Raw genomic sequence first — 23,663 nt, 5'->3', positions numbered from 1 at the left:
TCAGCTAATGGGGAATAGTGATGCTGGGCACAGGCGAATAGCTTATTTTGTAACAACAGCAACATTTTTGAACAGAAATGAATTGCAGCATTTCTAAATACTTTACTTATCGCTCTACCGAGATCTCAAATCTGAGCGCTCGCCGCATACGGCCCGCGGGACGTGTGTTGGTGACCCTGACTATGCACATCGTTTTTGCGACGGAGCTATGAGACAAGTTCTTAATTTTCATTGGAAATTCGATGAATATGTGTGACAGTAGTATTACACGGTCATATACCAGCTCATTCTTCGCAAATGATTCGATCAATCGCTGACCTCTATCTATTTGTACTCCAGGAGTGCAAATAAAACTTCAAATTTCAAAAACTGAATCTGTAGTTGACGATTATATACTTGTGAGGTGCGAATCATGTTTCCTCGGAAATTCAAGAGTTAGCCTATAGAGTAGGGATGGTACGAACCCCTGCAAGGTTCAGGTTCGCGTGAACGCAAAACTTTTTGCCGAGCGAGATAGTGTAATGGTTGTGCGTCCGGCTTCTCGATCGGTAGGTCGTGGGTTCGATCCGCGGCTATCCTGCTAGGCGCTCAGCAATCACGGATAGCATGGAGGAGAAAAAACCGGGGGTGCAGACTAGATGACCTTACTATAAAGGCCGTATCGCACTTCCGTCGTCAAAGCAGGGATATCTAGAACTAGATATATATATATATACACCTGTACACCCCATCCGAGTGGTACACCCTTTGCAAATTCTGGTACACCCTAGGGTGTACGACCACCCCGGTTGAAGAGCACTGAACTAAGGACACACGTCAGAAATAAGGACAAATTATATAAATGAGGTTAATGTGGAAACGCCCTTCAAACTAAGGCCGATTCTTAGAAATAAGGACGGTATGGCAAATCTGTATTTAATATTTGTCGTGTTTGCTTTCAACGACGGCATGTCCTAGCTAGTAGATGACATAAGCATATAATATTAATTGAGGTTACATGGAAGTCGATTTATTGACATATGATATTATTATAAATAAATAGCGAGACAGGTGCGGCATGAAATTGCAGATAGACTTAACCGTTGTGGAACAAGGAGAGATTTTCCCCACAACCCATATTCAACCGCGATTGCGGCAAAGAACAAAAGATGAATGGAAATTCGGGGTTCAGTTTCAGCATTCTCATAGTATGGTTCAGCATGGTTGTGTTAGCAATCCTTCACGTATGCGAAGCTTACAAAACAGATGAAATACTAAAGGTGCCTTACATATTCAGAACGACAGTACGAACACAATATATACTTTCATCTTGTTTTGCAGAATCAGATCGACTTCCAAAATCAGCAAAGGACGGCAAATACCCCCAAAGATAAATCCAATGGTTTGTAAATCTTTGTAGTTTGTCATTTTTTTAAAATTGGGATAGGCTTCGTACGTGTAACTGGTTATTCATTCCTTAATTGCATTCATTACTCTGCACATAGGCTACTTGATAAGAGTACGAAATAAGTGCGAGAATACTCGGACAATATCCGTTGATATTTGCGATATTCTCGAGGGATGAGATGTGACACCATCTAGTCAGATCGAATATGTTAGGCACGTATAGTAGGCTATACAGAATTCAGATCCACATGCAATTATAATTTCAGACAGTGAAGAATTACGCAACGTTTTACGGCGATAATAAGTGGAATTTCTGTTATCAAAATACTCTCTCTCTCTCTCACACCTGATGAAGGAGCGGCGCTCCGAAAGCTCTTGTAATAAATATAATTATTACTTTGCAAGTGGACTTAAAATAAGGTGTGAAAGCAACCAAGATCTCTCTCTTGGGTCCGAATCGAGCGGATTAGACTGTGTATAAACCTTATTTACTACTTTGATGGAGGTTTCACCGTAAATTGAGATAAAGAAGCCCTTATGTATCAATGATTTACATGGAAATTTCGGTAACGTTCGAGAAACAATACAAGCATTTTATATTCAGGATGTCCGCAAGCATCATTCCGATTTCCGTACGATAACCGAGTCGGTGATTTCATTCGCGTAGTGGAGCCCATTCCGCAGCTATCGGAGTTTACTGTGTGTTTTGAATTCACGAAAAGTAAACTAAGAAATAACATGGTTATTCATTACGCATCGGATATACACGCTACCTACACCAATGACTATGCGCTAAATTTTCGTTCCAATGAATTGTGTATATATATCAATAACGGCGCAGGTTGCATTGCGTCATCATTTCAAGACCATAAAAAGTATCACATCTGCATTGCTACGTTTGCCGCATCTCCTGTGACATCGTACGTATTCGTTGATTCAATCCTAAAACACATCGTATACCAACATGATCGTACGGGCCCAATTGCCGGTAACGGAGTGTTACTAATTGGAACCGATCAGCATACCGTCGGCAGACAGGCAGATTCGGATTGGATTTACCACGGAATAGTTTCAAACGTGAGGTTATGGAGAAGGATCCTTGATATCAAGGAAATTGAACTTTCGTACCGCGATTCATGCTTTTGTCCACCTGGTTATCTTTTTGCTGTGTCATTACGCAACGTCGAGTTTTTCGGAGCGACATCGCCGATATTTACGAGGCAATGTACTGGATCTGAGTAATCGGATTGTATCTTCTGTTACCATTTGATCTATTTTCGAAATCATCTCGAAATTCGGGAATATAATTGCGATGATCATAATTTATACATGTTATGGATGATTATATGCACACGTAGGTAGTGTAGCATGATAAGCTGAAAGAACAGCCCATATGTACCGTGACAAGAAGTTGCAATTTCAATTGATATTTTAAAAGTTGATAATTATACTATAACGTTATTGGGGCATTATATATGTTTACATATATGCGGTGATGCAAACTTACTGTAGACGAGATCATTTGACGAGTTGGCGTAAACTTCGCAAGGATTGAGAAAGCATGTGTAAGTGTGGGCTATGCTGTCATGGAAGGAGAAATGGATAATTCCACCCGGGTTGTAACCAGGTCACAAGGCTCCGAGTCACAAGTCAATCTCACTTTTATAGTTTTGACTGGAGTCAAGTCGAGTCAATTTCAATTCACCACCGAGTCAAGTCCGAGTCCAAGTCATCGAGCAGAGCGTCGAGTCCGAGTCCAAGTCATTGTGTTGACTGCTCAGTTTCCAGTTAAAGTCTAGTTAAATCCACTTTTTATAACCTCTGTTTGGTTATATCGAATGGTTCGCATCTAATTTCCTCACTTTTAGCGGTTTCTGATCGCATTTTGAAGTAGTAGTACCAATAGACGACATCCCGATAGTGTGGCTACTTTCTATTCTTCGAAATTACAATGAAATGTCGGTCTTCACCGTCTGATTCTCTAGTCATTGACTTGGTTCGAGTCATGCGCAATGACTCGAGTCCAAGTCGAGTCAATACACAGATTGACTTGAGTCGAGTCGAGTCGAGTCATTTCAGTATTTTGAGAAAATGACTCGAGTCAAGTCAAGTCATCAGAAAATCGTGACCCGAGTCGGACTCGAGTCGGACTCGAGTCGAGTCATGACTCGAGTCATTACAACCCCGAATTCCACCCCGTTCGACGCCCCATTAATAACACCATGCAGCGCACATGAAATACTCGCTGCACAATGCTACATAATCCATCTCAGCGAATATTGCCAAACTTGTCAGAAAAGAACAGTGTTAAAATTCACGTAGTAATGTCGACGCATATTCAACAAATGCGTTAACATTATACTCTGGGCATGCTTGTTCGTTCTTTGTAAAAAAGGATCATGTACATTTGATGGTTTTAATTAGAAATTGTAAGACAGCCATATCAAGATTACAAAGTGGCAGCAAACACCAGAGGGGGTCAAAGTAGTCAAGAAAGCTACTCAAGTAGAAGTAGAAGTAGTGTTGCAAAAATCTAGTAAAGTACGAGTAGAATTAGCATTTAATAAAACAACCTAAAACTACTTGAAGTAGAATCGACATTACTTCAAAAGTACTCAAGGTAGTGTGAAATCGGTAGTCATTCGTGTCGCATGGATTGTCAAATTCTGCTAATTGAGCTATCAAAGCATGGCGCTCTCCCCCATATTATAAAGCCTGTATAGTTTAGTCGAAGAGCAATACTGATAAGTTGTATCAGATACGGTGTTTACACTTTGTGCGATCAGTATACGTTAATAGAAAATATGGCGGATCGTAAAAATGCCATTCCGGGTAACTCCAACGCGATATCTAGATATTCGCAAAAGGCCCGTTGAGGTCAAGTAACATAACGCATAAATAGCTATACTGACTAAATTAAATGGCTCCAAAAGCAAACCACCCGATAGTTTATTTGTCGCATCAAAGAGAGAGAGAGAGAGAGAGAAAATCTTTATTTTTTTCATCCAACCAAAATACTTGACAAACAGACGGCAGTGATGGTGTATACAGAAAATATACATGCGGTGTTAGATAGGAATGATCGACACGACCTTTACGGTCAAATGGTTTGATCACAACCGCATGTAACAGATACACTTGTCTCGATACATTGGCTTTAAAAATGTTAGTTAAAAATAGACATTAAAAAAGAAAATAATAAACGATGGTAGCAAATGATCAATAAAGCAATGTCTAGGCGAGGTAGGTTTTCGTTCATAACCAGAGAACAGCGTAACATATTTGCTAACGAAGGATAATCTTACGATCATGAACATATTAATATATAATGGCTGTTCTTTTCAACGCTTCAATAGTCCGCTATCTAGTTTTGATTTGAACCAGGCACAAGTTATAAACCTTACATCACCGTTGCTATGGCAATGACCATTGATCATATTTCGCAATTAAGAGTAAGAGAAACTCTACTTTAAACGCGTTCTGGTAATAATAAGCTTTATCAAATTAACTGCCTAACTGAAGGGAATTCTCGACACTTTTATATGTAAATAATAATCAGGGATATCGAGAACTTTAGATATCCCTGATAAAAATGTTATAGCCTTATGTAGGCCTACAATTGAAAATGTTTTCAATCCCACCCCCCTTTGTGGAGAAGCAAATCATTTCTACATACACAAATAATATTTTTTCAAATTTAATAATGTATATATATTCCTAAATATTATGATTAAAAATAACCATGGTTATTGAAGAAAAACGACACTCAATCCTTGGACTGGCATTGCAACGAATTTCATACTTTTCACGACCATTTGATAACAAATAAACTGCATAGTTCCTCTTCGAATTGCCAAATTATTAACCATCTTACATCCAGACACACCCCAGACATGTCGTCCCAGTCGCTACGTAGTCCAGACATATATCCCGGACATACCTCAGACGCGATGATTGAGCGGGAACGCAGGCTGAACACACTCCTAACGTAGCCTACCTCAGATACGTCAGGCATTCGGAAAGAATGAACTAGACAAAAAAAAGGCTATGCGCTGCGATGCCAAGATTACTATTTATTTTTGCTTTATTTGTCTATTAACTCTCAGTAGTTTACAGCTGTTCACATTTTTTCACATTGCTATGTCCGCATCCTTTCATTCTGTGGCACGGCCTACAGGCTTTTTTGAAACAACGCTTTCGCGCATCAAATAACGGGCAGTAGCATATTATGTGGGAGCAAGTTTTTTCTCGTATGAACCATGAAATTTCTCCTGCGGGATCACTAATTTCTATCAGCCACATGGAAAACTCGGTGCACAATGCTACATAATCCATCTCAGCGAATATTGCAAAACTTGTCAGAAAAGAACAGTGTTAAAATTCACGTAGTAATGTCGACGCATATTAAACAAATGCGTTAACATTATACTCTCGGCATGCTTGTTTGTTCTTTGTAAAAAAGGATCATATACATTTGATGGTTTTAATTAGAAATTATAAGACAGCCATTTTAAGATTACAAAGTGGCAGTAAACACGAGAGGGGTACAAAGTAGTCAAGAAACCTACTCAAGTAGAAGTAGAAGTACAAATATCTATTAAAGTGCGAGTAGCAGTAGTATTTTCTTAAACAACCTAAAAATACTTGAGTAGAATTGACTGACTTTAAAACTACTCAAGTGAGTGAATTCGGTAGTCATACTTGTCGCATGGATTGTCAAAAGCTACTAATTGAGCTATCAAAGCATGGTGACCTCCCCATATTATAAAGCCAGTATAGTTTAGTCGAAGAGCAATAATACTGATAAGTGGTATCGAATACGGTGTCAACACTTTGCGCGATCAGTATACGTTAATAGAAAATATGGCGGATCGTAAATATGCCATTTCGGGTAGCTTTATTTTCGGAAAATAGAGACATTACTACACTTGCTTTTATACTTTAACATATATGTTGCATGTCCAGACAGAAAACTGAAACGAATTAGAACTCAAAGTTCCAGAAAGTTTCATCGGTAGTCTGCTAAAACAGGTGTAACACTCATAAAAGTCCAGATCAGGACACGCCATGGTCTGCTAGATAAAGATATGATTGGTAATTGCTAGATTGCGAAACGGTAGTTTAAAACGTTATGATCGGCCATATTAACTGTGATGAAAAATATCCTATGGCCGACAATGTGATGTGAACGGAGCCACGCAACGCGCTATCGGGGCCCGCCGCTAGCTAAATTATATTCACCGATACTTTCGTTAAAACAAACTTTTCACTTCATATCGACGTTGCGCGAAGCGCGACGAAAATTTTGAGCTTTATTAAACTTTTATGAAAATTAAATGTTGATATTTCGTGAAAACAGCCCCGAAATTCCACAGGCCATCTTTCTGATTGTAGGATTAAATTACTTCTACTTGACAAACTGGAAATAGCGAAAAGTAAGTAAGTAGATCACAAAAAAATTACGAAGTAGAAGTAGCGGGGAATTATATTTACTTGTAGAAGTGCCGCAAGTAGCGGAAAAAATACTTGAGTACTTCGAAAAAGTAGAAGTACTTCGTTACTGATCACCAGAGGGCAAGAAATAACACAAAACTCATATGATTCCCGATGACACGCCTATCCTGCTCATCATTGGCTGTATGTAGGATTGCATTCAAAACAATTTTTTTAAATCCATGACGTCACCAAGCGTTATCTGTGACGCCACATGTGATATACATTGCCAAGGGAAAATATAGGGTAAATATGGCTCTTTTGACGAAAAAAGCTTTCGACCCCTATCCTAAACCAAAAATATATTAAACCAGGTCATCGCCATCAGAACGTGCGATAACTGTTGAACCGGCGACGATTTCGTGGGTTTCCAACCCTTCCATGTACTTCAAGTCGACTATATCGGGTGCCAATCGTCTGTAGGCTCATACTGGATGTTTTTTCGAAAGTATTGACACAATCATGACATAATTGCTCAACCTTTGAAAAAAACAATTTCCTTTTAAAAGTCGTTTTTTAAAAACACTATTTGTTTTAAATACAGCCCTAGCTGTAGTGGATTAGGCAGAGGTGGTCAAAGTAGTCAATAAAGCTACTCAAGTAGATGTAGATGTAGCGACGCGAAAATCTACTAAAGTACGAGTAGAAGTATTTATTTTAAAAGCAACCTAAAACTACATGAAGTAGAAGTAAAATTGACTGACTTTAAATCTACTCAAGTAATAGTTGTGAAACGGTCGTCATTCGTTCGCTAGGACTGTCAAAAGCTGCAGATGGAGCAATGCGGAAGGTGTAGAGAGCTTGATTCATATTGATGCATCCCAGGAGGTAACAATTTTTTGACAGCATAACCATTCGTCTGCATCATGTGATGCAAATTATAGTGTTGATATGGAAATGCGCTACTATTCCTTTATTTACTCGAACACCCCGTCTTAGAACATATCATGGCATGGCGCCCTCCCCCATATTATAAGGCCCGTAGTTTAGTCGAAAAGCAATACGGAGAAGTTGTATAGGATACAGTGTTAACACTTTGAGCGATTAGTATACGTGAATAAAAAATATATCAGATCGTAGAAATGTCATAGAGTGTAGCTATATTTTCGGAAAATAGAGGCATTAGGCTACTACCCTTGCCTTTATACTTCATCATGCATGATCTCTTGAAAAAAAGAACTGAAACTAATTGGAACTTGAAGTATGATACTGGGAATGGAAAGAGAAATACCAATACTACTTCTAAAAAGTGGAAAATATATTTTATGTTTTTCTCCAGAAAGTTTCAACGGTGTTCTGCTAAAACCAATGATATATATACAATGATTGGAAACTGCCACGCCCCCTAACGCTGTAAGGTTTACTCCCGCCGAAATCAGCGTGTGCGCGGATAAGGTTGACTGCATACACTTCATTGAGTAATGTTGACTGTGGTGGAGTGCTGCTATCACCTTTGCTGGCAGATATTTCACTGTTTTCTCGTTTGTTGGTTGATTGTAAACAAGTTTTGCGAGCATAGTGAGACAGTACTACATACTAAGGTCTAATCAAACTTCCGCCAATGCGCAATGTTCAGGTACTGACTAGCTGTTTATGTTTTTGCATTTGTATATGAGCGGAAAAAGCTTGAAAAATTATGACTGATTCAGATACTTATATGAGTGATCTTATTGCTGGTGAGTGGCCAACCTTAGAAGTCGATGAGACCCATTCTAATAGAAAGCAACCAGGCTACTTTATAACTTTTTCTCGGGTCAGGGGAATGGAACCTTTTCGCTTCTCTGAAATCATCATTGAAAAGGAAAATTGGCATTTCGAAGAACAAAGTGCATGAGTGAAATAATGCAGCAATAATACTGGTGTCCGGTAGTCAGCATGATGTTCCGTTTGATGTAAGTTATTTTTCAAGCAATATAACACCCCTATGTAAAAATCTTACACTGGAATATATTTGCACAGATTTTACATGTACATTGTACACTAGGGTTGTTCAAAATTCGGAAAATGTTTGGAATACTGCGTATCCATGACTTCTCGTGTGTAGATTATTGTTAAAAGCGATATTGGGCCTGAAAGAAGCTCACAGGAAAGCCGGCAAGATTTGTCTAAATGTGTACATTGTACACACACGTGTTAGTTGAGAAGCTACTTGTTACCATATTGACTATTTATTTTGATCCGATGGTATGGTTGACTGGCAAAACTGACAAAACGAGTTTGGTATCTAATGTCTTATAATGTATTTGTTGACAGGGCGTATATTGAACAATTCCAACCTTGTATTTACCAGAAAAGAGTGCTCGTATGAAACACGCAGACACCACCTCCAACTGGGAGCAAGTAAGAACGGGCTGCATACTACAAGAAGTTGAAGGATATTGAAAAATGTGCAATTCGTTCCCAGTCTGGAACTGCTATCGGATCGATTGATGCGGGAAAACCACTATTGCTTGAATAATCTGTTTGCCAGGGAATCACATCTGTGACAATTATAGTTCAAAATATGCTGGTATTATCACGCACTAAAGGAATGTCATATGTAGGCTCAGGGGAAATGCTTACAGTTCCTCCCCTAACGTGTGTGGACATACTGACATTTATTGAAGGTTTTAGTATTCAATTCATCGTTATCTCCTCCTGGCTCTTTTAACCTTGATATCATATACAGTTACAGAAAATGTTACCCTTCCTACCAATGATTCGGGCAAGAGCAAGCTAACATCTAAACAAGGCAGGATATTTCATCACGAGTAGATAAGGCATCATTCAGGTCGTAATTGGCCACTTTAGAGCAAACGAAAGCGAGTGTACTATTGCATTTTTGAAGGAAATTTTCCCAAGTTGAAGATGACAAAAATTTATATCTAGCACTGTTATTGCTTAAAAGATCACACATTAACTGTTTTTGTTGTCCACATTGTTACTTTTGCATCGATCTATTTCTGTACCGTTGCATATTAATGTTTGTTTTTCAAATGCATGCATCATTTCGTTTATATACGCATGAATTAGGGATTTGAAAATTCAGTACTGCATTCGTAAATGTTAAATCTGTGAAGTATATGTATCTTGTTTTATCATTCCTCATTACTTTGCATAACATGATGGGATCCTGAAAAGTCGACCTGGATTTTGTGGAATGATCATGGATAGGCGACGTTTTGTCAGAGAAGATTGATGTATACAGCGTTGCTACTGAAGTATTGCTGCAATGATTTACTCAGGTTCAAATAGAAGTAGCGAAAATAGAAATCTGTGACGTACGCAGTTAGTTGGAAATAGTCACTTTTGACATTGGAGGGTGAAGCTAATATGACTACCACAAAATGACCATCCAATGAATATGTGGGTGCTATTTTCAAATACATTCAAAACCCAGGGATATCTAGTTACCCTGGCAAAAACCAAGTTGTGATGCTGTTGTTTGGTGAGTGGTATGGAAGCACAGCAATTACCCGAGGAAGTAGGCAAACCTACCCGAGTACTCAGAAAAACTAGAATTGCTTCTCTAAAAACTACCTCCACTTGATATTTATTTATATATGATGTTATTGATGTACCAATATGATGGAAAAGTGACACCTCAATTTGGAATGAAGGTTGTGTCACTTGCAACAGTGGTTGAACGACCGCGCCTGTGTGAATGTACGCCGCGTTGGCCGTCACAAGGCTACTGCGTTGTGATTGCGTATAACCGTAAGTCGTCAATGTGTGAATTGGATTTGCAATAGGTGCATGACGCGCGAAATTCAACCTAACTTGACCGCGTTTATATGGCAGTAGTCCGCGATCCCAGCCGCGAGTAAGAAATGCGTTTCTAAAACTATTCAACACGTTAACGTTGTATTTCACTGATAAATATACCTTATGTATCATACATAGGCGCCGACTTTTATTTTTGCATGGGGTGGCGGCAGGCACGTAGCCAGGGGGTGTCGAAACCCCCTCCTTTTGAAACGCAAAACCCCGTCCTTTTGAAAGGGCCATATGCTAATATTCAGCTGCATTCAACAAGTATAATCAGTGTTACGCGCGGTCGCAATCAATTAGCGAGATTCGTCTGCGCACGCAACGCGATCTCCCGCTGAGATCATTGCGAAATTAGGTTATTGATTGTCGAGCACTCGGCATTCAACTCTGGACTGAGCACTGAGCAGTGACAGGGCACAACAATTCTGGAACACGAAATACAGACAAGAAATATGATTACAAACGCGTGCGGTCAATCAGTAATTATTCCTTACCTCTAACACAATGGGTTTTTACTTCGTATTGAGTAGCTCTCATCGCGACAATTGATTGCCGATCAACTTTGCGCTCAGAGAATATATATCACAAAAATGGTTCACAAAATATTTTAAACGCGGCTTGCGGCCCTCATCGATGCAAATATTGCACTTTAATTTGTAGAAGGTGACCGTATATTTGGTCGTCAAATCGCGATAGGAGATGGTGTTTCTCAGAGCGCGCGATGAAATCTAAGTTTCTAGCGATGAGGTCGAATTTTTAGATCTCATAACGATCGTTAGTTTGCTGAAATCAGCATCAGTAGGCTACGCTGTGCGAAATACATAGTAGTGATCAATTTTATCGGACTGTACAATCGGCCGGCAAGGTTTGCGATGATACCGAAATTGCAGACATGCCGCAAACCCGCAATAATTACAATAACAGGGTGCGCTAGTCATTCCTAAATGCCCAGATACGGCAATGGCAACTTGTTCAGACGCGGGCACAAGTTTTAATCAAAAAGATACACAAACACAAACAATATTACACTAAGAGATTGTTACTGCATGCAGACGCGCTAAATCAAATCACCGACGATAGTGCACATGAGATATCGATGACCCATTTCGCATACAAATGATTCCCGCTAATTTACAGTAGTCAGCATCGATAATACGAATTGTGAATTGACATTTCAAAAGGACGGGATTTCTAGTTTTAAATGAGCAACTCACTGGCTACGCACGTATAGTGTTTTAATACCGACAACGCGCTGATTAATATCAGCCCGGAGCCTACGGCCTACGTAGGTCCCGATCAGTCAGTCGAATTAAATCGTGAAACGGTGCGATTTTAATTATCAAGGTGTTATTGCAGCAAGAGCAATATGGGCGCATGCGGCAACCTTATTTATGCGAGTACAAATCCCAATGGTTTGAAATTTGTTCCGCGATACGCGGTTGCGCCCGATAGAGTCCGTCCAGCAATGAAGTCTATTGGAACATAGAAGGTTCTCGCTCAAACTAATCGATTAAATTTAGAATTTGCGCCACAAAGAATCTCTTGTTGCATCAATATTTGACAACGTAATTCAACGCCGTGCACTGCACAATGCGCAGTATTAATAACAAATTAAACGCAGACAAGTGACATCAAGGGAATACGAATGTATAAAGCAGACAAGAATTAGTAGCCTACAGTTGTTAGCAAACGAGAAAGCGCGCCTAGTCCTCCTTGCGTAGAGCACGATGAGGTTCCGAGTCTGATATCGCGACAATTGTTTGCTCATTATAACAACGTTTGAGCTGCATTGCTGCATTTCCCAATAAAAGTCAGCAAAGCCTTGTTAGAGTAATGAATATGCACACTTTGCGCAGGAATGTCTTTCTATTCGCAGGCGTACACAAACACACTTTCCTATTCCTCGCTCCAATTAAAAAGACTATCACGAAACTAACTCAAGAATTAGTTTGTAAACAAATATGCGCCCAAATACAATTTAATTGAGAGAAGTAGAACGTGAAACTGAATACGTTCGTCTGGTCAAGAGAGGAGCTGTTGTTTCTCAGCGCAAGCGTGTCGAAATCGACGCCGTCAACGAGGTCGCTTCGATTGCATGATTAGTGATCAGTTGATTACTAATCACGGATTACACTGGGGCGTTTTAAGAACTAGTTTGTCGTCGCCGACGAAGCTGAGTATCCAATTATTCACGCGCGTATTGGTTAATGGTAAATAGTTGGCATTTACGCGATATCACGGACTCGCTAATAGAGACCGCGCAGGCGGAGGGCGTTTAAGCATTTTGCATGGGGTGGCCGCCACCCCATAATTGTGTCATGGGGTGGCTGCGCCACCCCGCCACCCCGTAACTCGGCGCCTATGGTATCATATATCATTGCTAGTTCCATTATAGAGATTGTAGTCTCTATAGTTCCATAAAGAAGTATTGCTGAGGAAGCTTTTGTTTACAGCACAACTGTGTATGCGATGAAGCGTGACCTGGTACACGCTGAAACGCAGAGCTCACGGTAGTTTCCAATCATTGTATACATATCATTGGCTAAAACAGTGGTTCCCAACGTGGGCGATATCGCCCTCCAGGGTGCGATTTGGCGATCCAGGGGGGGGGGCGAAAATAACAAAGGGGGCGATAGGGGGACGAAAACGGACGAAGGGGGCGATAGGGGGGCGAAAACGTTGGAACTTTCAGTCGAATATGATTCATTATATCCTTGGTTTTTGCTCAGTTCAATTTAAAGGAGATCGATGTTGATAGAAAAATGATTCAATACTTGACCCATTCCAGCCTGTAACCCCTGAAAAGGATTTCAAGTCACGTAAATTTGCCTCATATTGCACCTATTTCACTTTGTTTACGAACTCTCTCAACCTCGTACCATCGGGTTGTTGGCGTACGTAATCTCAATGGACCGATGTTGTTACATCATAATCGAATATCAGCTGTTTCAGCATGAGCCAGCAAGCACGAACACTTTCTGTTAAAACTGCTAATTAGCGTGTCGTTGCGATGTATCCATCGTTGCCAATTAGCGCATATTAGGGTAAAATTTTGAAATATTGACACATTTCACGTTAGTTGGCACCAGAATTTCGAATTTGGCACGTTGGCGCTATTTTTGCTCGTTCGATTTTCTTTAACCATCACTTTGAAAATTTGTTTGCAGCATTTTAGGTAAGTAGCAAGTGGTACTTACTCGCGCACGCCAAGAAATATTGGGGTTGTTTTACATAATATAGACCTGCAGTAGGCATACTGGGGTAGTACGTCCGATAAATCGTTGTCATATATTTACTCGATATTATAGGTCCTGAGTCACTTTATCTGCTACCCACTGCCAAAGCCGATTTGTTATGCAAGTTATCATTTAGGCTACCAGACATCCTCTAGCTGGGATTTATGAACCCGCCCCGAGTCTAGATCTTTGAGAAGTATAAATAATTTGTGATGTAACCAAGCAAGCTGATATATTGGAAAATTTGCTGGTAATTCTTCGTAATTTTGCAACATAATTTAAGCGTATTTCAGCCATTGAAACTGATTTCTATTAACATGTAAAGATATCTCGAACGATGAAGATAATTTGGTTATATTTCAGTCAGTTCGGCATTATGTTTTTAAATATTGGACTCCCAGAGCCTTTCCGCAGTTGGCGGCAACCCTATGTATGTCATCTGAAGCAGGCGAAACAGTTGATTTTCAATCACAGATGTAGTTTTACTTGGTCTACTATCTACTTTTTAGACGTAACACAATATCATTGCTTCTTGAAGTAGCCTTATTTTTATAGCCTACTAGTAACTCCAACGATTACCAAAACGTTGATAACCCTGTGTGGTTAGATTTGTGGAGGACAGTTGTTATGATACCGAATAGTACAGTAATGGCCGTCTACCTTATCGTCGAACGTTTAGGATTTAGGCAAAACGCTTTCTGTGCGCTGCGCAGTGCGCATACTCACCAACTCACTGCGCGGTCCATTGGACAGCAGTGCGTAACAACTTAAAAACGGTCATCACTTTGATTGAACTGCCGAATTACCCATTTTTCGCGTTAATTTTGTGATGTTGACTAAACATAGGTCATCACTTCCGTTTATATGTGCGCAGCTTAGATTTTCTGTGCGCAGAGACCGTGTCAGCAATGCGCAATGGTGCATGCGCGCAGCTTAGAGGGAGCATCGGACCCACGAGATGTCAATAAAACTCAGATCTGGGTCGCCTTCTTATAGGGGGGCGATGAAAATGTTTTGAGCTTGATAAGGGGGCGATGACTCGAAAAAGGTTGGGAACCACTGATCTACGCTAACCCCGCAATAAAGGCAGGTTTAGAACCACCATCTTTGACTAACTAAAGCATCTAAACGGCGGCGTCTGTTTCATGCGCAGATACCAGGTCCGGAGCATATCTGGGCCTCACCCGTGCGCATATATCAGGTTGGAACCATACCTGGGTTCTTTTGGTGCGCAGCTATCAGCTCCGGATACAAATAGTGCGCAGCAGATTTTAGGTCTGGCGCTGGGTTCTTTTGGTTCACAGATATCAGTTCCAGACATATTCTTCTTCCTTTCGACTTTTCTCGCGATCATAAATTTTACTCGGTGTGAATATACAGATGCACCCATGGCATGCCACGAAACCACAAACTGCTTCAGACTTATAGGCTACCGCAGTATATATCGTGTACAAATTTTTATTCCAAATTATGCATGTACGTAAGAACGTAGGAAGTTATGCACATTGCACAATATGACTTTTGACCGCGATGCTTTTCGGCCCTTGTGTGTTGTTGTTTCTTTGTTTCTTTGTTTGTTTGTGGTATTCATGGTGTTTGTCGACTACTATGGTCATTTACACCAGGTCAATGTTCTTCAATTCCCTTGTGTGTGAATACACATTCTTTTCGCTAAGAGTGTAGGTTTCGATTTCGTAAAAGTTAAGTAAAGACCAGAATTTTCTTCGTGCTTCGCGCACGATACGTATGCAGTGACAAATATGTTTTCACGAAAAGTATCGGTGAATATACTGTAGGTAGCGGGTTGTGTGGTTCCGTTCACGCCGCATTGTGACCCATATGAAATATTTCATCATAGTAAATATGGCCCATACGTTTGAAATTGCCGCTTCGCAATCTAGCAATTAAATATCATATCGTAATCTAGCAGCCCATGGCGTGTGTCCTAATCTGGAAAAGTGCGGACTCTGACTTTTTGTGCATTAGACATGTTTTAGCCCAGTGGTTCCCAACCTTTTTCGACTCATCGCCCCCTTATCAAGCTCAAAACATTTTCATCGCCCCCCTATAAGAAGGCGACCCAGATCTGAGTTTTATTGACATCTCGTGGGTCCGATGCTCCCTCCAAGCTGCGCGCATGCACCATTGCGCATTGCTGACACGGTCTCTGCGCACAGAAAATCTAAGCTGCGCACATATAAACGGAAGTGATGACCTATGTTTAGTCAACATCACAAAATTAACGCGAAAATGGGTAATTCGGCAGTTCAATCAAAAGTGATGACCGTTTTTAAGTTGTTACGCACTGCTGTCCAATGGACCGCGCAGTGAGTTGGTGAGTGCGCACTGCGCAGCGCACAGAAAGCGTTTTGCCTAAATCCTAAACGTTCGACGATAAGGTAGACGGCCATTTACTATTCGGTATCATAACAACTGTCCTCCACAAACCTAACCACACAGGGTTATCAACGTTTTGGTAATCGTTGGAGTTACTAGTAGGCTATAAAAATAAGGCTACTTCAAGAAGCAATGATATTGTGTTACGTCTAAAAAGTAGATAGTAGACCAAGTAAAACTACATCTGTGATTGAAAATCAACTGTTTCGCTTGCTTCAGATGACATACATAGGGTTGCCGCCAACTGCGGGAAGGCTCTGGGAGTCAAATATTTAAAAACATAATGCCGAACTGACTGAAATATAACCAAATTATCTTCATCGTTCGAGATATCTTTACATGTTAATAGAAATCAGTTTTAATGGCTCAAATACGCTTAAATTATGTTGCAAAATTACGAAGAATTACCAGCAAAATTTCCAATATATCAGCTTGCTTGGTTACATCACAAATTATTTATACTTCTCAAAGATCTAGCCTCGGGGCGGGTTTATAAATCCCAGCTAGAGGATGTCTGGTAGCCTAAATGATAACTTGCATAACAAATCGGCTTTGGCAGTGGGTAGCAGATAAAGTGACTCAGGACCTATAATATCAAGTAAATATATGACAACGATTTATCGGACGTACTACCCCAGTATGCCTACTGCAGGTCTATATTATGTAAAACAACCCCAATATTTCTTGGCGTGCGCGAGTAAGTACCACTTGCTACTTACCTAAAATGCTGCAAACAAATTTTCAAAGTGATGGTTTAAGAAAATCGAACGAGCAAAAATAGCGCCAACGTGCCAAATTCGAAATTCTGGTGCCAACTAACGTGAAATGTGTCAATATTCCAAAATTTTACCCTAATATGCGCTAATTGGCAACGATGGATACATCGCAACGACACGCTAATTAGCAGTTTTAACAGAAAGTGTTCGTGCTTGCTGGCTCATGCAGAAACAGCTGATATTCGATTATGATGTAACAACTGCAGTATATCCATTGAGATTACGTACGCCAACAACCCGATGATACGAGTATAGAATGTAAACGTGGAATGGCAGCGACCGATTTTGCAGCTTCGTTCCGCTTCGCTGAAGCTTTACTCAGACTTATTTTACGGCAGCTACTGTATGATTTCTGGCAATCCAAAAGTTGTCTTCCAGAGCTCAGAATTTACTGAATCTGGTCTTGTTCGAAAGCTACTGTCGCACTGATTCCGAAAATGTAAATAAACATATGATCAGGCACTGATCCGCTTAGAATTCGCCCTCCAAGTCTGAATTATCGGCATTGTCCGAACAATCGAAGAGCCGCAATGGGTCATTGTTATGGTCATTGTTTTGCGGTCATCCGATTGTTCTGAACAATGCAGATTTTAGATGTTGAGGGTGGTTTATCATCTCAGTACGGTGCTTCACCATATTTTGATTGACATTTTCGAAATCAGTGCGACAGTAGCTTTCGAACAAGACCGGATTCAGTAAATTCCGAGCTCTGGAAGACAACTTTTGGATTGCCAGAAATTCTACAGTAGCTGCCGTAAAATAAGTCTGAGTAAAGCTTCAGCGAAGCGGAACGGAGCTGCAAAATCGGTCGCTGCCATTCCACGTTTACATTCTATAATACGAGGTTGAGAGAGTTCGTAAACAAGTGAAATAGGTGCAACATGAGGCAAATTTACGTGACTTGAAATCCTTTTCAGGGGCTACAGGCTGGAATGGGTCAAGTATTGAATCATTTTTCTATCAACATCGATCTCCTTTAAATTGAACTGAGCAAAAACCAAGGATATAATGAATCATATTCGACTGAAAGTTCCAACGTTTTCGCCCCCCTATCGCCCCCTTCGTCCGTTTTCGCCCCCTATCGCCTCCTTTGTTATTTTCGCCCCCCTGGATCGCCAAATCGCCCCCGGGGGGGGGGGGGGGGGGCGATATCGCCCACGTTGGGAACCACTTGCGTTGATGTTGAAAATCAGCTTCTGAAGTAGGTCGGGGCCATTTTTTCAGTATTTTCTTTCGGCTTTGCCAGTTTGAAAAAGTGTACTCTTTTCAGATTTCCAATATATGATAACCCTACCCTAATATATATAATTATATATGCTCACCGCTATGTACCCTATCTCCCCGACCCGAACCTATTATCGCCCACCTCCAACCCCAATATCGCCCACTCCAGCCCTAATATCCGGCTTCCCCAATCCTAATACCCATCCCCCAACCCTAATGTCCTGCACCTTCAACCCCAACGCGAAAACAATTTATTTTGACGTTTATAAATTTTTGCTTGTTCATGGAAATCATTTATTGGTGTCATGGGCAACACTGGCTTGTTATTGAAACGTAAAACGAAGTAGCGTCAAGTCAGGCAGTGAGGCAGGCTACTATGAGCAATTTTCGTTCTTGTCCCTGCTGCTGCTGCATCTCTGCAATAATTACAGAAGGTGGTAGAGTGGCCAGACTTGTACAAACTACCAATATACTTAGTTGACGATTAACTAACTACTGGTATTTTGAGTATAGTAGTTCTAATCTATATATAAGTCTGGTTGCGGTGTGCGGATTTTTAAACAGAAGTGAGTATAGTTCAGAAAAGTGAAGTGAGCAGTTCTACAGTTCTTGTTGTGCAGTTTAGAAAAAAATGGGCTGCCAAACGACTATAAAACATGTGTCGTTGCTTGGCGTAGATAGTGAAATCCGTGTTGTGTTTGTGTAGTGTTCTTGCGAGTTGCGGCCATTGGCCAATTTTGCTACTCAGAGTCCCTGCAATCGGCTTCTCGTGCACACCAACAGATTCTCCTCCCTGCACACACGGTGTGATATTTGGAACTGTCTTACCACACCAATTATCAGGGTTGCAATGACTCGAGCTCGAGTTGCGATTTTCTAAATACCGTACTCAACTTGACTCGAGTCATTTTCTATTACTCGACTCGAGTCAAGATGTGTATTGACTCGACTTGGACTCGAGTCATTGCACATGACTCGGGCCAAGTCATATGACTCGTGTCTCAGACGGCGATGGCCAAGACCCAAAGACCGACATTCCATTGTAATTTCGAAGAATAGTATTAAATTAAAGTAACCACACTCTCGGTATTTCGCCTATCAGTACTGGACACTGGTAGGCTACTTGAAAATGCGACCAGGAACTGTTAAAAGGGAGGAAAATTAGTATATTTTTTGGTGCGAACCATTCGTTATCACCATAACCAGTTATAAAAAGTGGTTTGCCAGTATGGAATCGGTGTCCAAGGCACGCAGGATCACGCCGACTTGGTCGCCAGTTGCACGCGGTCACGCCGCCACGGGTCGTTGATTTCATTAAAAAAAAAAATTTAAAAAAAGTCAATGTTCTCAGCCACCTCAAATGCTATATTCCAGTTATTATGTGGTATATAATGTTTTGACCTAATCCTCAAGCCAGGATCTGTTGATTACTGTCTGTTGGTAAAGTACGGCACTTCTTCGTTATTCCCCACACATCGAAAAAATGATCCCCATGACACCAATAAATGTTTCCCCATGAACATAAACAGAAAAATTTATAAACGTCAAAATGAATTGTTTTTCGCGTTGGGGTGGGATAGACGGATATTAGGGTTGAGGAGAGGGAAGATATTAGGGTTGGGGGAGAGGGGGATGTTAGGGTTAGGAGGGTTAGGGTTATGATTAGGGTTAGGGGAGGTGGGATATTAGGGTTAGGGGAGGTGGAATATTAGGGTTAAGGGAGGTGGGATATTAGGGTTAGGGGAGGTGGGATATTAGGGTTAGGTTAGGATTAGGGGAGGTGGGATATCATGTCCCCAACCCTCTTCTCCAACCCTAATATCACCCCTCTCCCCAACCCTAACATCCCCCTCTCTCCAACCCTAAATCCCGCCTCCCCTAACATCACCCTCTCCCTCAACCCTAATATTCACGTCCCCTAACATCCCACCTCCCCTAACCCTAATCATAACCCTAACCTAACCCTAACCCCTAACCCTAATATCCCACCTCCACTAACCCTAATATTCCACCTCCCCTAACCCTAACCAAACCCCTAACCCTAATATCCCACCTCCCCCAACCCTAATATCCCACCTCCCCTAACCCTAATATTCCACCTCCCCTAACCCTAATATCCCACCTCCCCTAACCCTAATCATAACCCTAACCTAACCCTAACATCCCCCTCTCCCCCAACCCTAATATCTCCCCTCTCCTCAACCCTAATATCCGTCTATCCCACCCCAACGCGAAAAACAATTCATTTTGACGTCTATAAAATTTCACATGTTCATGGGAATCATTTATTGGTTTCATGGTGATCACTTCTGGATGTGTGGGGAATAACGAAGAAGTGCCTAAAGTACTTCCACCTTACCAGTTGTTAACCATTAGCTTCTGATCTCCTGTCACTGGCTTAACACAGTCATTTGAAGTCAGTAACCTTGCTTGTCACGCCGCAACACGCCGCAAAGTTGACTCTGTCACGCGAAAAAAGCTTCTATCACGCAGGATTTATTTCAAAAAAAGGACGGAGATTCCAATCAGGGTTTAACAAAGACTTTAACTTGAAACTGAGCAGTCAACGCAATGACTTGGACGCGGACTCGAGTCACAACAGTATATCGTTCGGAATAGACCCTCTGCTCGCTGACTACTACTCAAGACTTAGCCCGGTGGTGTATTAAAAATCACTCGACTTACTCGAGAAGAGTGAGATGGATTTGTGACTTGGTTTCAACTCTGCGCTCTGCCAAATATATTAGGCCTACCGTACGCTAAATGTATGCTATCGGGATTCCAACGTGGTCAGAATCATCACTACTAATCGTGGCGTAGCCAGCACTGGGCTAGGCTAGTGCTTGATTGAATGCCTGCCATGAAATTTTCTTGGTAATTACATTAATTATCATAGTTAGGCTGTCTTACCTGTTCAATATCAATTTCCCAAAGAAATGACTCAGTGACTCAAACCCTCTCTCAATTTAATTTTCAGTGAATTTATGCGGCATATATATAGCGGTATAGTCATGGGCGACGAGAAGAAATTTGCGTGTATGAGCAAGCTGTCAGTGGAAAGAATCGTGGATATTTCGGACGTTGGAAGCTTGTCTGATGATATCATGGCAGAGCTGGCCGAAGATGCCACATATCGTCTGCGAGAGGTGATAAACCTTTCGGCTCAGTTCATGAAACGAAGTCGTAGAAAGTGTCTGAAAACAAGCGACATCTCGAAAGCTTTGCATTTATTGAGTGTTCCGCCTGTGATGGACATTGATAGCGAAGAAGATGAGTTTGTTTGTGTTCAAGACAATGATAGTCGTGATAGCCTATATTTCATTCATGATGATAATGTTATTGCTGGGGAGATTGCTACTATGAACCAGACTGTCAAGACGGAATACTCCAATCCCATCATATCGTCAGAATGGATTCACATTGACGGACAATCGACTTCCATTCAGAAGTCAGATGATGATAAAGTTCTTCCAGAAGCATTGCATGGATATTATGCGAGCACTGTCAGTGCGATTTTGGGCGATAATATAACTGTCAGAAACGCAGCTCTGCACGATCTTCGCAAAAACAGCAAGATTTTCCCGTTAGTACCTTACTTTGTCAATTTCGCTTTCAATGTGAAAGCCGTCAGTCACGATATTGATCAACTGTTTGTACTTCTGCAGACAGTTTTTGCGTTGGTAAGCAATCCGAATATATGTCTTCTCGGGTACCTCCGACCTTTAGCGTCATCTGTTTTGTACTGTGTATTAGAACCGCTGACTGCGTCTATAAACCCTATCAATGACCATTGGAAGGTTAGGAACTATGGTAGTAGAATACTATCTTATTTGGTCAAAAATCATGGCTTGACCGATAGCAATTTTGAAAGTTTTATTTCTGAATCTGTTAACAAAATATTGCAAGACCCGACAAGACCCCTTTGCTCTCATTATGGTGCAATCGTCGTTATCAATGCACTCGGAGTTGGAACAGTCAAGTCTCTGTTATTTCCGAACTTATCAAATTACTACCATACCTCACTGAAAATGTTGTTGGAAGAAAATGGATATACGGATAATATGAGTGTGAAAGAAGACGCGTTCAAAGTAGTTGGTGAATTGCTTAATTCTCTGCAAATGGTTTACACGTGTGACATGACGGGCACCGCCCAATATTGGAATTCTACGTTTTATTCTGAAATGGTAGAATTATTCGGTGACTCATTGGCTTTACGATTCCCGACCAACATGCAAATTGCTGGGAATGAGCGTCGCGATAATCTGAACAATGTTCAAGTGCAACCAATCATTGCCAAGCCGGCTCGGCTTGGGAATGGATTTCCGACATGTAGGAGATCTGTTGCGTTTGCCCCTGGTAAATTACCCAGTAGAAATATATCAATATCAGTTCGTCGTTACCATAGCAATCCTGCAATATTGAAGACGCCATATTGCCACAGCCGTTATTTTGCTTTAACATTGAATCTTAATTTCATCGGCAGATCTCGTTCGAATTATGTTGTGCGTAGAAAGCGAACATGCGTGGACCTTGCTGATCTCGTAATTTAACCAATTCAACTTTTTCTCTTGCAATTCCTGCAATTTGCCAAATATCATTGCGTAATAGGCTACTGTTTGTTTTTCTCCGCCCTCTTTTATGGATCCCAGTAACAATTTTGTATGGTTTATCGCACATCATAATTTGAGGAGCTTCTCGGAGCTACAGAACTTCAATATACAATCGAATAGTAGCCTATATTTATATTGAGATGAACCCGAATATTTTTGGCTCACACTCGTAATCGTTAGCAACTAGTAAAGAATATTGTATACCAACAACCGTACCGGTATCACAAAATATGACGTCACCAGCATGAAATTTTGAATAAGAGAGCGTTCAATGTACTTGGCTCATCTCGTCAATGGATGCGAAGCAAACTAAGGCTATAAATTCTGCCATCGGCAAGCATCTGTTCGACAATCACGCTTGTGCGAAAAATGATTGAAACCACAGATTTCGCGTTGTCAGAAGGGGCCGTTCAGACTTTCATTTGTGTGCCTTGGGTCGACTTTTTCAAAATACACCAGCAAAGTCTGTGTCAAAAGGAGATCGTGTACCAAAAATAGTACATCGAACTCTCTCTTATTCGAAATTTCATGACGGTGACATCACATTTTGTGACACGATTGTTGATGTATGCTGTTCTTTCCCATTCTCCACTAGTTGCTGACGATTACCCCTGACGAGTGTCAGTCACAAATATTCGGGTTCATTTCAATATGAATATACTATACATTTAGTATACAATTGTAAATTTAAAAATTTGTTTAACTGGAAGTCATGATAGTGATTATGCAAGATTGTTTAACAACATTTTTTACAGTATGTAGATAAATCGGTTTAGTATTAAGTTCTTTCA

At 40.9% G+C, this 23,663-nt stretch overlaps 2 protein-coding genes across 3 annotated transcripts; both read left to right on the top strand.

Moving 5' to 3' along the window:
- The first annotated feature begins 1,049 nt into the window (after nucleotides 1-1,049).
- LOC145456967 (neuronal pentraxin-2-like) lies at nucleotides 1,050-2,874 on the top strand. 2 transcript variants are annotated; one of them, XM_080335115.1, is made up of 3 exons: nucleotides 1,050-1,259; nucleotides 1,321-1,381; nucleotides 1,653-1,793. In XM_080335115.1, exons 1-3 carry the CDS (start codon nucleotides 1,149-1,151, stop codon nucleotides 1,685-1,687), a joined length of 207 nt encoding a protein of 68 aa, XP_080191241.1. In that variant the 5' UTR covers nucleotides 1,050-1,148; the 3' UTR covers nucleotides 1,688-1,793. The 2 variants fall into 2 exon arrangements, with proteins under 2 accessions (XP_080191241.1, XP_080191240.1); XM_080335114.1 differs by lacking the exon at nucleotides 1,653-1,793 and adding an exon at nucleotides 1,991-2,874 and having other exon boundaries at nucleotides 1,052-1,259.
- A 17,739-nt stretch (nucleotides 2,875-20,613) lies between these two features.
- LOC145457106 (TAF6-like RNA polymerase II p300/CBP-associated factor-associated factor 65 kDa subunit 6L) lies at nucleotides 20,614-23,627 on the top strand. Its single transcript, XM_080335269.1, has one exon. The coding sequence runs from the start codon at nucleotides 21,247-21,249 to the stop codon at nucleotides 22,810-22,812; it is 1,566 nt and encodes a 521-aa protein (XP_080191395.1). The 5' UTR covers nucleotides 20,614-21,246; the 3' UTR covers nucleotides 22,813-23,627.
- The last annotated feature ends 36 nt before the right edge of the window (nucleotides 23,628-23,663 follow it).

This window comes from Botryllus schlosseri, chromosome 15, assembly GCF_051294905.1.
Source record: "Botryllus schlosseri isolate E-star chromosome 15, Bs_hap1, whole genome shotgun sequence".
Lineage (NCBI taxonomy): Eukaryota > Metazoa > Chordata > Ascidiacea > Stolidobranchia > Styelidae > Botryllus > Botryllus schlosseri.
This window is presented reverse-complemented; position numbering and strand designations above follow the sequence as displayed.

Bases quoted from the DNA above. Each gene is read 5' to 3' on its own strand.
- LOC145456967 (XM_080335114.1), top strand. From the start codon at position 1,149: ATGAATGGAAATTCGGGGTTCAGTTTCAGCATTCTCATAGTATGGTTC. The intron at 1,260-1,320 runs GTGCCTTACATA...CTTGTTTTGCAG, and splicing joins AAACAGATGAAATACTAAAG to AATCAGATCGACTTCCAAAA. The intron at 1,382-1,990 runs GTTTGTAAATCT...TTTTATATTCAG, and splicing joins CCCCAAAGATAAATCCAATG to GATGTCCGCAAGCATCATTC.
- LOC145457106 (XM_080335269.1), top strand. From the start codon at position 21,247: ATGCGGCATATATATAGCGGTATAGTCATGGGCGACGAGAAGAAATTT.